The 13,665-nt window shown below is 45.7% G+C and overlaps 1 protein-coding gene across 2 annotated transcripts in view; it reads left to right on the top strand.

Annotated features, from left to right (window-relative positions):
• Positions 1 to 8,684: 8,684 nt before the first annotated feature.
• tatdn1 (TatD DNase domain containing 1) overlaps positions 8,685 to 13,665 on the top strand; it is a 70,209-nt gene continuing 65,228 nt past the window's right edge. The window contains exon 1 of one of the 2 annotated variants that reach the window (XM_070892829.1): positions 8,685 to 8,771. Coding sequence is in view for 1 of the 2 variants with exons in the window: in XM_070892822.1 (XP_070748923.1) it covers positions 8,720 to 8,771 (52 nt within the window). In the remaining variant the exon portion in view is untranslated. The remainder of the gene's footprint in view (positions 8,772 to 13,665) is intronic. The other variant, XM_070892822.1, reaches the window with a different exon arrangement.

Below are 13,665 nucleotides of genomic sequence, written 5' to 3'. Positions count from 1 at the left end.
CTGCATCCTTTGACATGGTCGACCACTCTAACCTCTTCAAAGCCTCTCCACCGTTGTCCAGTTGGGTGGGATTGCACTTTCCTGGTTCCATTCTTACCTATCTAACCATAGCCAGAGAATCACCTGCAACGGCTTCTCTTCCCGCCACCGCATCGTTACCTCTGGTGTCCCCCAAGGATCTATCCTTGGCCCCCTCCTATTTCTCATCTATATGTTGCCCCTTGGCGACATCATTCTAAAACACAGCATCAGTTTCCATATGTACGCTGATGACACCCAGCTCTACCTCAATACCACTTCTCCCGACCCCTCCACGGCCTCTAAATTGTCACACTGGTTTTCCGACATCCAGTTCTGGATGAGCAGAAATTTTCTCCAATTGAATATTGGGAAGACCGAAGCCATTGTTTTCAGTCCCCTCCACAAACTCTGTTCCCTAGTCACTGACTCCATCCCTCTCCCCAACTTCTGCCTGAGGCTAAACCAGACTGTTCACAACCTTGGTGTCATATTTCACCCTGAAATGAGATTTCAACCACTTATCCGCAGCATAACTAAGACCACCTATTTCCATCCCTGTAACATCGCCCATCTCCGCCCTTGCCTCAGCTCATCTGCTGCTGAAGCTCTCATCCATGCCTTTGTTATCTCTCGACTTGACTATTCCAACACACTCCCAGCTGGCCCCACATTCTACCTTATGTAAACTAGAGGTGATCCAAAACTTGGCTGCCTGTCTCCTAACTCGCACCAAGTCCCGTTCACCCATCACTCCTGTGCTTGCTGACCTACATTAAGCAATGCCTTAATTTCAAAATTCTCATCCTTATTTTCAAATCCCTCCATGGCCTCACCCCTCCTTATCTCTGTAATCTCCTCCAGCCCCACAATCCCCTGAGATGTCTGTGCTCCTCTAATTCTGCCCTCTTGAGCATCCCTGCTTATAATCGCTCAACCATTGGTGTTCGGGTCTTGTTGCCTAGGCCCCAAGCTCTGGAACTCCCTATCTAAACCTCTCTTCTTCTCTTTCCTCCTTTAACATGCTCTTTGAACAAGCTTTTGGTCACCTGCCCTGATTTCTATTTATGCAGCTCGGTGTCAAATTGTTTTATCTCATAATACACCTGTGAAACTCCTTGGGACGTTTCACTACGTTAAAGTTGTTGAGGTGTTGAATTGGAAGTGGTTTAAGAGCAGAGGAAATGGACCGGAAAGAGAAATAGGGGACAAGTAACACAGTGCATGAGGTTAGTTTACGGAGGGAGAGGAGGCAGCTGAAGGGATGGTCTTAATCTTTGAGATGAAATAATCTAAGAGCTTCTCATATTTTTGTGTTGGAGATGACGTTGGCATGAGCAGAGGATAGAGGTTGGAATAATTTGTTGTCAACAAGTAGAACCTGGTGTTATGTATGTAAACTTTATAATAGTGTAAGACTTGCCACCAGAGGGAGCACCTGTTGGAGACCCAAGGGTAACCTGCACACCTCGTGTAAGCAAGTATAAAAGGTTGTCTGCCATGCTGATTCTTCACTCTGGAGTTTGATTAAAGAGACTAAGGTCACATCAGTTTGAGCTTACAGCACACAGTCTTGTGGAGTTATTCTGAACATAACAATTGGCGACGAGGATGGGATCACGAACTTTCATGCGGTTATGGCTGCCGTTGGTATTCTTGAGAGATTTGTTGAGAGTGATGATTGGGAAGCCTTCGTTGAGTGTCTTGACCAGTACTTCATGGCCAACGAGCTGGATACGGACAGTAACACGGTCAAGCGCAGGGCGACTTTCCTCACCGTTTGTGGGTCCACGATATATGGCCTCATCAAAAATCTGCTAGCACTGACGAAACCAATGGACAAGACATATGAAGAGCTGTGCACGCTGGTTTGGGAACACCTCAAGCCGAAGGAGAGCATCTTAATGGCCAGGTAACGCTTTTATACGCACCATCACTCCGAGGGCCAGGATGTGGCGAGCTATGTCGCGAATTTGCTGGATTTTTGGGGGAAATGTTGCGGGACTTTTTCGTGCTTGGAATTGGTCACGAAGTCATTCTTCACAAACTGCTGTCTGCCGAAACCCCAGATCTGAGCAAGGCCATCACGATAGCCCAGGCTTTCATGTCCACGAACGATAACACTAAGCAGGTATCTTTTCAACACCGAAGCTCACTGGCAAGTACTGTGCATAAAATAACGCCTTCAGCAGGCAGAACTGTACATGGCAGGGCCTACATGCCTGCACAGGCCAGACCTAGGATGACTCAGAGTCCGCCGTGGGGCATGAATGCAAATCCATTTACACTATGTTGGCGCTGCGGGGGTAATCATAGAGCCCATCAATGTCAATTCAAGAACTACGTGTGCAAAGGCTGCAGAACAATGGGGCACCTCCAGCGAATGTGCAAACGTGCTGCGACTCACCACGTGACAGAGTCGGCAGAAGATGAACGATCCAGCGCGGATCACGCTGAATGAGTAAGAGAGGCAACTCGATCCGAGGCTGAAGAGGAAGTGTATGGGGTACACACCTTCACCACCAACAGCCCTCCGATAATGTTAAAAGTCAAATTAAATGGCATTCCAGTTTCCATGGAATTGGACACGGGAGCGAGTCAGTCAATTATGAGCCAGAAGGCTTTTGAGAAGCTGTGGGGCAACAAGGCACAAAGGCAAAACTAAGTCTGATTCATAAAAAGCTGCGCACTTACACCAAAGAGTTCATACCAGTCATTGGCAGTGTGGCAGTGAAGGTATCGTACGATGGAGCTGTGCATGATTTATCGCGCTCGGACCCACAAAGTGTCCATCATAAGTAATGAAAAGTTTTGCGATGCAGGATTTCAACTGCACGCAGCCAATGCAGCGGACAGACACCCATTGGGAGCACACAGGTCCAGCGAGCTACCCAATGCTGTAGCCTGGTGATGGCCCAATGCTGTTCGGCAGAAGTTGGCTAGGAAAGATCCGATGGAACTAGGATGACATCAAAGCGCTGCCTTCGATGGATGATGCCTTGTGCGTTCAAGTGCTAAACAAATTTCCGTCGCTATTTGAGCCAGGCATCGACAACTTCACAGGCGCCAAAGTGCAGATCCATCTAATCCCTGATGCACGGCCCGTTCATCACAAGGTCCGAGCAGTTCCTTATATGATGCGGGAGAAAGTCGAGATCGAACTGGGCAGACTTCAACAAAGGGCAATTGTATCACCAGTCGAGTTCAACGAATGGGCCAGTTCAATTGTTCTGGTATTGAAAAGCGATGGCACGGTCAGAATCTGCGGAGACTATAAAGTAACGGTCAACCGAGTCTCGTTACAGGACCAGTACCCACTACCCAAAGTGGAGGACCTGTTCGCGATGTTAGCAGGAGGGAAGTCGTTCACCAAGCTGGATCTAACCTCTGCTTACATGACACAGGAGCTGGCTGAATCTTCAAAAAGATTGACGTGCATCAACACACACAAAGGACTGTTCATATACCACAGATGCCCTTTTGGGATTCGCTCGGCTGCTGCCATCTTCCAGAGGAACATGGAGTGTCTGCTGAAATCGGTTCCGTGCACTCTGGTGTTCCAAGATCAAATCCTGATCACTGGTCGTGACACCACTGAACAGTTGCACAACCTGGAAGAGATTCTAAAGCGACTGGACAGAGTGGGACTCAGGCTGAAATGCTCGAAGTGTGTTTTTCTGGTGCCAGAGGTCGAATTTTTGGGGAGAAAGATTGCGGCAGACGGCATCAGACCCACGGACTCAAAGACGGAGGCCATCAAGAATGCACCCAGACCACAGAATGTGATGGAGCTGTGTTCGTTCCTGGGACTCCTCAACTATTTTGGCAACTTTCTACCTGGGTTGAGCACTTTGCTGGAACCTTTGCATTTATTGCTACGCAAGGGTGATGACTGGGTTTGGGGTAAATCTCACGAGGCAGCCTTTGAGAAGGCCAGAAACCTGCTATGTTCTAACAAGTTACTTATATTGTATGACCCGTGTAAACGTTTAGTACCAACTTGTGATGCACCTTCGTATGGGGTCGGTTGTGTGTTACAGCAAGCCAATGTGTCAGGCAAACTGCAACCGGTCGCACTTGCGTCCAGAAGTTTATCTAAGGCTGAAAGAACCTACAGTATGGTTGAGAAAGAAACGTTAGCATGCGTATACGGGGTTAAGAAAATGCACCAATATCTATTTGGACTCTGGTTTGAGCTCGAAACCAACCACAAACCACTCACTTCGCTGTTTTCAGAAAGCAAAGGTATTAACACCAATGCTTAGTCCCACATCCAAAGATGGGCACTAACATCTGCGCATGACTATGTAATCTGCCACAGACCAGGTACTGAGAACTGTGCCAATGCCCTCAGTCAGCTACCATTGCCCACCACCGGGGTGGAAATGGTGCAACCCGCAGACTTGCTTCTTGTAATGGATGCTTTTGAGAGCGAAGGGCACCAGATCAGGACCTGGACTAGCTAGGACCCTGTGCTATCACTAGTAAAAAAAACTGCGTCCTTAATGGGAGCTGGTCGACTGATCCCGTGGAAATTCAAGACGAAATTAAGCCCTTTTACCCATGCAAGGATGAAATGTCCATCCAATCGGATTGTCTCCTATGGGGGAATCGCGTGGTTTTGCCAAAAAAAGGCAGGGAAACGTTTATACACGACCTACACAGTACCCATCCAGGCATAGTCATGATGAATGCTATTGCCAGGTCACACGTTTGGTGGCCCGGCATTGACTCGGAATTAGAGTCATGCGTACACCAATGTAACACTTGCTCACAGTTGAGCAATGCACCAAGGGAGGCCCCACTGAGTCTGTGGTCATGGGCCTCCAAACTGTGGTCCAGGGTCCACGTAGACTTTGCTGGCCCCTTTCTAGGAAAGATGTTTCTAGTAGCAATGGACGCTTAGTCTAAATGGATTGAATGTGTAATAATGTCATCTTGTACATCCACTGCCACCATTGAAAGCCTCCGGGCCATGTTCGCCACCCATGGTTTGCCCAATGTCCTTGTTAGTGACAATGGACCATGTTTCACCAGTTCGGAATTCAACGAGTTCATGACCCGCAATGGCATCAAACATGTCAGGTATGCCCAGTTTAAGCCCGCATCCAACGGTGAAGCGGAACGGGCAGTCCAAACCATCAAGCAGAGCTTGAAAATCATGACGGACAGTTCCCTGCAGACCCGGTTATCTCGGGTTCTGCTCAGCTACCGGATGCGACCCCACTCGCTTACCGAGGTTCCCCCGGCAGAATTGCTAATGAAGAGAGCACTTAAAACCGGGCTCTCCTTAGTCCACCCGGATCTCAATGATCATGTAGAAACCCGACGTCACCGGCATAACATGTACCACGATCGCTCGGCTGTATCGCGTGACATTGAGATTAATGACCCTGTAGATAGACATAGAAACATAGAAAATAGGTGCAGGAGCAGGCCATTCAGCCCTTCTAGCCTGCACCGCCATTCAATGAGTTCATGGCTGAACATGAAACTTCAGTACCCCCCTTCCTGCTATAGAAACATAGAAAATATTTGTTCTTAATTACAGTCATGGTCCGAAATGGGTTGCTGGCACTATTTTAGCCAAGGAGGGGAATAGAGTGCTTGTTGTCAAACTTCTGAATGGACAAATGTGCAGAAAGCACTTGGATCAGACCAAATATGATTCACTGACAACCAAGAACAGTTTGAAGGGGACATTACCATCATTGATCCACCAACACACAACCAACCAGCAATTGATCTCGCTGTAAAGACAAACATAGGTCCCTTGCAGTCGGATTCAAGTGAATTTATAATGGGGAACAAAGAAATGGCAGACCAATTGAACCAATACTTCGGTTCTGTCTTCACAAAGGAAGATACAAATAACCTTCCGAATGTACTAGGGGACAGTGGGTCTAGTGAGAATGAGGAACTGAAAGATATCCTTATTAAGCAGGAAATTGTGTTAGGGAAATTGATGGGAATAAAGGCCGATAAATCCCCGGGTCCTGATAGTCTGCATCCCAGAGTACTGAAGGAAGTGGCCCTAGAAATAGTGGATGCATTGGTGATCATTTTCCAACAATCTATCGACTCTGGATCAGCTCCTATGGACTGGAGGGTAGCTACTTTTTAAAAAAGGAGGGAGAGAGAAAATGGGTAATTATAGACCGGTTAGCCTGACATCAGTAGTGGGGAAAATGTTGGAATCAATCATTAAGGATGAAATAGCAGCGCATTTGGAAAGCAGTGACAGGATCGGACCGAGTCAGCATGGATTTATGAAAGGGAAATCATGCTTGACGAATCTTTTGGAATTTTTTGAGGATGTAACTAGTAGAGTGGACAAGGGAGAACCATTGGATGTGGTGTATTTGGACTTCCAAAAGGCTTTTGACAAGGTCCCACACAAGAGATTGGTGTACAAAATCAAAGCGCATGGTATTGGGGGTAATATACTGACATGGATAGAGAACTGGTTGGCAGACAGGAAGCAGAGAGTCGGGATAAACGGGTCCTTTTCAGAATGGCAGGCAGTTACGAGTGGGGTGCCGCAGGGCTGAGTGCTGGGACCCCAGCTCTTTACAATATACATTAACGATTTGGATGAAGGAATAGAGTGTAATATCTCCAAGTTTGTGGATGACACTAAACAGGGTGGCGGTGTGAGCTGTGAGGAGGACGCCATGAGGCTGCAGGGTGACTTGGACAGATTAGGTGAGTGGGCAAATACATGGCAGATGCAGTATAATGTGGATAAATGTGAGGTTATCCATTTTGGGGGCAAAAACACGAAGGCAGAATATTATCTGAATGGCGGCACACTAGAAAAAGGGGAGGTGCAACGAGACCTGGGTGTCATGGTTCATCAGTCACTGAAAGTGGGCACGCAGGCACAGCAGGCGGTAAAAAAGGCAAATGGTATGTTGGCCTTCATAGCTAGGGGATTTGAATATAGGAGCAGGGAGATCTTACTGCAGTTGTACAGGGCCTTAGTGAGGCCTCACCTGGAATATTGTGTTCAGTTTTGGTCTCCTAGTCTGAGGAAGGACGTTCTTGCTATTGAGGGAGTGCAGCGAAGGTTCACCAGACTGATTCCAGGGATGGCTGGACTGTCATACGAGGAGAGACTGGATCAACTGGGCCTTTATTCACTGGCGTTTAGAAGGATGAGAGGGGATCTCATAGAAACATATAAGATCCTGACGGCACTGGACAGGTTAGACGCGGGAAGAATGTTCTCGATGTTGGGGAAGTCCAGAACCAGGGGACATAGTCTTAGGATAAGGGGTAGGCCATTTAGGACTGAGATGAGGAGAAACTTCTTCACTCAGAGTTGTTGACCTGTGGAATTCCCTGCCGCAGAGAGTTGTTGATGCCAGTTCATTGGATATATTCAAGAGGGAGTTATATATGGCCCTTATGGTTAAGGGGATCAAGGGGCATGGAGAGAAAGCAGGAAAGGGCTACTGAAGGAATGATTAGCCATGATCTTATTGAATGGCGGTGCAGGCTCGAAGGGTCGAATGGCCTACTCCTGCATCTATTTTCTATGTTTCTATGTTAATCATGAGGATGAACCCACCATGCCCGACAGTCCGATCAGACCAGCCGTGCTGCAGTGCAGCAATGATCCGACCAACTCACCCATGCCAGGACTTCAACTCAGGCGATCAACCCAGGAATGAAGAGCCCCTGATCACCTCAACTTGTAAATAACTTGTATCTAAGAATTTGGGGGCAGGGGTGGCAGTGATGTTACGTATGTAAACTTTATAATAGTGTAAGACTTGCCACCAGGGGGAGCACCTGTTGGAGACCCAAGGGTCACCTGCACACCTCGTGCAAGCAAGTATAAAAGGTTGTCTGCCATGCTGATTCTTCACTCTGGAGTTTGATTAAAGAGATTAAGGTCACATCAGTTTGAGCTTACAGCCTACAGTCGTGTGGAGTTATTCTGAACATAACACCTGGGGTTCTCCCAGTTTAGAAGGGTTTAGATTTGGTAGAGGGACCCTAAATCCAACTTCACAGCCGATCTGACACCAGAGGGATCAAGAATGAGATTCTCTGGAGAAGATAGTATCACTCAATTTCCAAATCTTAGCCTTAGCATAGGATTTATACTCCATGAGTTTGGGGTCAGTGTGAAGCCAAAACCACTTGCTAAACTTATGTGAATGCACCCATAAGGCATATGTAAAGTCCTTACTCTACAGCATGAAACCACACGAGTAACATTCTGGGGACAGGGTCATTCTGTGACCTTAACTCTTTATTCACAGGACTCCAAAAGCCATGATCCTGCGTGGGACCTCCGTTTTTATACCTGTGTGATCAGGTAAGGAGTGTCTCCCCCAAGTTCAACTCTTGTGGTCAAGGTGTGCATCTAGGTTGAGTGTATACATTAAACAGTGGTGTTACGTTGTGGTTACATACATGACATCATATACTGAGGAAACATTACCAGTGAGTCTGTGATCAGATTACACAAACTGACACAGATTGCAAACCCATCTCAATGCAGGGGCCATGTTATTTTGAGCAGAACATTTACAACTCAGCGGGTGCTAATTTTTCAATGGAAACGAGTGATTGGGCGTTGTGTGCTGCCGACTTGGGGCTCCAGGTGCAAGGTCTGCGCTTCAAACTGCCCGCCTCCTGGGGTCAGAGGTTGGGGGTCAATGCTGGGGTGAAGCAGTTCCGGGAGCGGATGGCGGCCCGCTTCCCCGCCGTGCGGAGGATGGGGATCTTCACTTTCATCGGTGAGTGTTTGACGGAGAGAAACAAGTGCGGCTCCGGGCTGGGGGGAACATGTAGCTTCCGTGGGAGCGGGATCCGCGGACCCACCCTCACCTAAAGCGGCCGAGGCCGGCCTGTGGGCGGGGCTCAGTCGGTTCCAGCTCCTCGGGCTGCAGCCGGGACAGTCTCACCCCCGCCGACCTTGCGTATGATGGCTGACATGGCCCCGAGCCGGCACATTACAGCATACGCTGCAGGCTTTTGTCTTCACTTTGCCCAGAAATTAAAGGCAAGGCAAGCAGGGGAGTTATCCCCGGTGTCCTGGCCAATATTTATCCCTCAATCAACATCACTAAAAACATTATCTGGTCATTATCACATTGCTGTTTGTGGGAGCTTGCTGTGCATGTTGTGTCTGCCACATTTCCTGCATTACAACAGTGACTACACTTCAAAAGTACTTCATTGTCTGTAAAAAGCTTTGCGATGTTCTGAGGTTGTGAAAGTTACTAAATAAATGCAAGTCTTTCTTTCACTTTGCCCAGAAATGTGTTCTAAATGTTGATTACTCTTCCTGACACCAGTCCTAAACTCTGCCTATTACCTGTTTGAACCCTGTTCACTTGTCCTACTGCCATGGTTTTACCTTAAAGAAGTGGTCCAGATTGACCTTTTTATTTGTTCTCGTGATGTGGGCGATGCTGGTAAATCCACATTTCCCATTCCTAGTTGTCCTGAAAAGGTGGTGGTGTTGGGCCCTCTTGAACTGTTGTCGCCCTCTGGGTGAAGGTGGTCCGACAATGGTGTTAGGCAGGGAATTCCAGGAAATTGACTCAGCAACAATGAAACGTGTCCAAGTTAGGATAGTGAGTGAACTTGGTGGTGATGGTATTCCCTGACATTACTGATCTTGTCCATCTTGGTGGTAGAGCTCACATGGGATAGAACTGAAATGTGATATATTCACAGAGCACAAGCACACACAGCTCCTAACATGGCAGACAGCTCTCTCTCGAAGCCTCCGGAATCTGCCTGGTTCTGTTTATTATTAACCCTGCAGTTGCAGTACACAATACGTCCACATTCACAGTGTGGAGCTACAAACATTACAAGCTTACAGACATTACACTTCTCCCTCCTAAATGAAGAAGTTACTATAACAAACATCATACATACCTTTCATGTTTATACATAACACAGGATATAAACTTTTTTTTTTCCATATTTACAAATTTAACTTTACCACTTGTTTTCTGTTTCGAAGAGGATACCTTCGCTCTCGAACAGAACCTTCCAAACCTGGTGTCGATTTCACATTCATTCGAGGCTCATCCTGAGGAATGTTTCCCTCCACGGAATTTCCTTGATTTTCATTTGAACTCACTTTTAACTTCAGGCTCTTTGTTTTCCTGACTCGGACTCAGACTTTCATTCTGATTCTCTCCTGGATTTGTTTCCAGAACATTGGATTTAGGATTTGCTACTGGTGTATCAAAACTATCTGATGAGTCAGAAATAATTGAATCATTCCCACCTTCAACTCCTTCTATGTCTGTAGGTAAAATATGATCAAGATGAACAAACCTAACCTGTCCATTATCAAACATCTTTACCAAATATGTGCGAGGACCACATCTTCACCACTCTTCCTGGTAACCACTTTAACCATTTATGGTGATGGTTCTTCACTCTCACCTTCTGGTTTAATTTCACACTTCTCTCTTTTACTCTACCTCTATCATGATACTCTTTCTGTCTTAATTGTGTCTCTTCTACGGACTGTGCCAAATTTGACTTTTACAACGAAAATCTGGTTTGTGGCTGTCGTTTGAGAAACAACCCTGCTGGAGTTCTACCAGTAGTTGTATGAGGAGTATTTCGATATGTAATCAAAAAATTAGCCAATTTGTGATCCAATGACAACTCGTTTCCTTGGATTTGGATCTAACATTTGTTTTATGAGGGCACGTTTTACAATTTGTACAGTGCGCTCTGCTGCACCAATCGAAGCAGGGTGGTATGGTGCAACCTTGGTATGTTTCACACCATTTTTGCTCGTGAATTGTGCAAATTCTTCTGAACGAAATTGTGGTCCATTATCCGAAACAATCTCTTCAGGGAGGCCAAATGAAGAAAATAATTTTTGCAAAATATGCAATGTTTTACTTGTTATTTTCCACATTGGAAACACCTCAACCCACTTCGAATGGCTATCAATCACAATGAACAATTGTTGTCCTTTTAACTCATCAAAATCAATATGTAGCCTTTGCCACACCCTGGGAGGCCATTTCGATGGCTGTAATGGTACTGGTGGTGGTTGCTTGCTTACCGTTGTACACTGACTCACATGTACATGTCGTACACTGACTCACGATGTACTCTATATCTTTATCAAGACCCGGCCACCATAAATAACTGCGTGCAGAACTCTTGGTCAAGCACATTCCCAGGTGCTGGTCATAGAGGTCTCCGAATAATTTGGACCTGAATTTATTTGGTATAACAACTCTTGCACCCCACATGATACAATCTTTATCGACTGATAATTCATTCCTACGAATGAAGAATGGATGTGTATCTTTGTCTGTTACCTGGTTTAGTCATCCATTTGCAATATACTCATACACCTTTGACATCACTGGGTCACGTTTGGTTGCTCTACCAATCTCTTCAGCTGTAACTGGCAGTTCATCAATGTATGAAAAATAAAACATTTCTTCCCTATCGGGTGTAACTTGTGATGGGGAAGGCAATCTAGACATTGCATCAACATTACTGTGACCAACTGACCGTCTGTATTCAATATCATATGTATATGCTGACAAAATCAAAGCCCATCTCTGCATTCGGGTTGCAGCTAATGTTGGAACTGGGGACTTTGAATGGAGGATTGCTGTTAGGGGCTTATGGTCCGTAACGATGGTAAACTTACGACCATACAAGTATTTGTGAAACTTCTTGACCCCAAAAATTAATGCCAAAGCTTCCCTTTCAATTTGCGCATAATTACTCTCACTGGCACTGAGTGCGTGAAGCAAAAGCAATTGGTCTCTCCTACCCACTCCTTAATACATGAGAGATTACTGCCCCAACTCCATACGGAGAGGCATCACATGCTAGCTTAATCTCCTTAGATATGTCATAGTGAACTAACATGGTGCTCTCTACCAATTTGCTTTTACACTCCTTGAATGCTGTATCGCATTCTTTTGACCACTTCCAATGGATCTGTTTTTTCAAAAGTTCATTCAGTGGATGTAATACTGTAGCCAAATTTGGTAGGAACTTCCCATAATAGTTCAAAAGATCCAAGAATGAACGAAGTTCAGTGACATTCCTGGGAGTGGTTGCATTTCTAATTGCATCCAATTTTTCCATGGTTGGATGTAAACCATCTTTGTCTACTCTGTACCCTAAGTACTCCACTGAGTTTTTAAATAACTCACACTTGCGAGCAGACACTCATACTCTGTGCATCTCTAGCCGTTTGAGGACTTCATTCAATATGTTATGAATTTGCCTACTTGGTGCTGAAATTAGTATGTCATCCAAATAACATACTACCCCTTCAATACCTTGCAAAATCTGGTTCATCATCCCTTGGAAAATGGCAGAGGCGGAAGACACTCCAAACGGTAGCCTATTAAATTAATATAGGCCTAGATGAGTATTTATAGTCAAACACGACTTGGACTCCTCATCTAGTTCAAGCTGTAAGTAGGCATTCGTAAGATCCAGTTTTGAGAAAATCTGACCACCTGTCAGTGTTGTGAACAAATCTTCTATATTCGGCACTGTATTGGGGACATTACTCTCTAGCATCTGGTTTACGGTTACTTTATAATCACACAATTTTACCTTACCATTGGACTTAGGTACAACAACAACGGGTGTAGCCCAATTACATCGATCTATCTTACAAATAATGTTCTCAGTCTCTAGTCTTTTGAGTTCTTGCTCGACTTTCTCCTTGAGTTCATATGGTATGGAACATGGCTTGTAGTAAACCGATCTAGCATCCTTCTGTACCCTGACACTCGCCTTGAAGCCTTGGATCGGATTACCCATTTCGCAGAACACCTTCGGATACTTCTTGATAACCTCATCCGTTGATGAAAATCTCGCTTCCACACAGAAAATCTTACTCCAATCCAGCTTCAGTGAGCTTAACCAATTTCTTCCTAGTAAGGCAGACTTGTCTCCTTTCACTACTATTAGAGGCAAGTTCTGAAATTGATCTTTATATTTCACCGGTACGGTGATATGACCTACCACAGGAATTTTCTCTCCCGAGTAGCCTTGCAGCTCTATCTTGGATTTCTCCAGTTGGAAATCATGCAGTTTGTAGAGGTACAGTGACTCTGGTACTACACTCATGGATGCACCCGTGTCAATTTCCATTGGTATCTTGAATCCCGCAACATCTATGTGAATATTGATGCTTTCTGAATCGCTGTCCGTTAAACTCGTTCTCCTGATGACGTGTAACTCTAACATCTCCTCGTCCTGTTGTTCTTCCATGCTGTGTAGTCTCTTGGGATTTTTACTCATAGCTTTGAACGCTGGACTCATCCTCGCAAGATGCCCAGTCTTCCTGCAGAAGAAACACTCTGCCTTCACGTATGGACAACTTTGAGCAATGTGTTGTCCCGGGTACCTATAGCATGACTTCGACGTTCTGTTAGAATTTCCAGTTTCTGAGACTTTGAGCCCCCACCGTCTTTTACTTTGAACCTGCAGGTGATTTACCTCGGTTGACTGACGACCACAATCATTATTTAATTCTCGGGAATATTGTTTGGCCATGCCCATCGACCTCGCTGTCTGACAAGCAATCTCAAAAGTCAAGTCATCCGTCATCAATAACTTCCTTCTGATCGCAACATTTTTCACCCACAAACAAAACGATCCCAT

Source organism: Pristiophorus japonicus, chromosome 1 (genome assembly GCF_044704955.1).
Source record: "Pristiophorus japonicus isolate sPriJap1 chromosome 1, sPriJap1.hap1, whole genome shotgun sequence".
Classification (NCBI taxonomy): domain Eukaryota; kingdom Metazoa; phylum Chordata; class Chondrichthyes; family Pristiophoridae; genus Pristiophorus; species Pristiophorus japonicus.
This window is presented reverse-complemented; position numbering and strand designations above follow the sequence as displayed.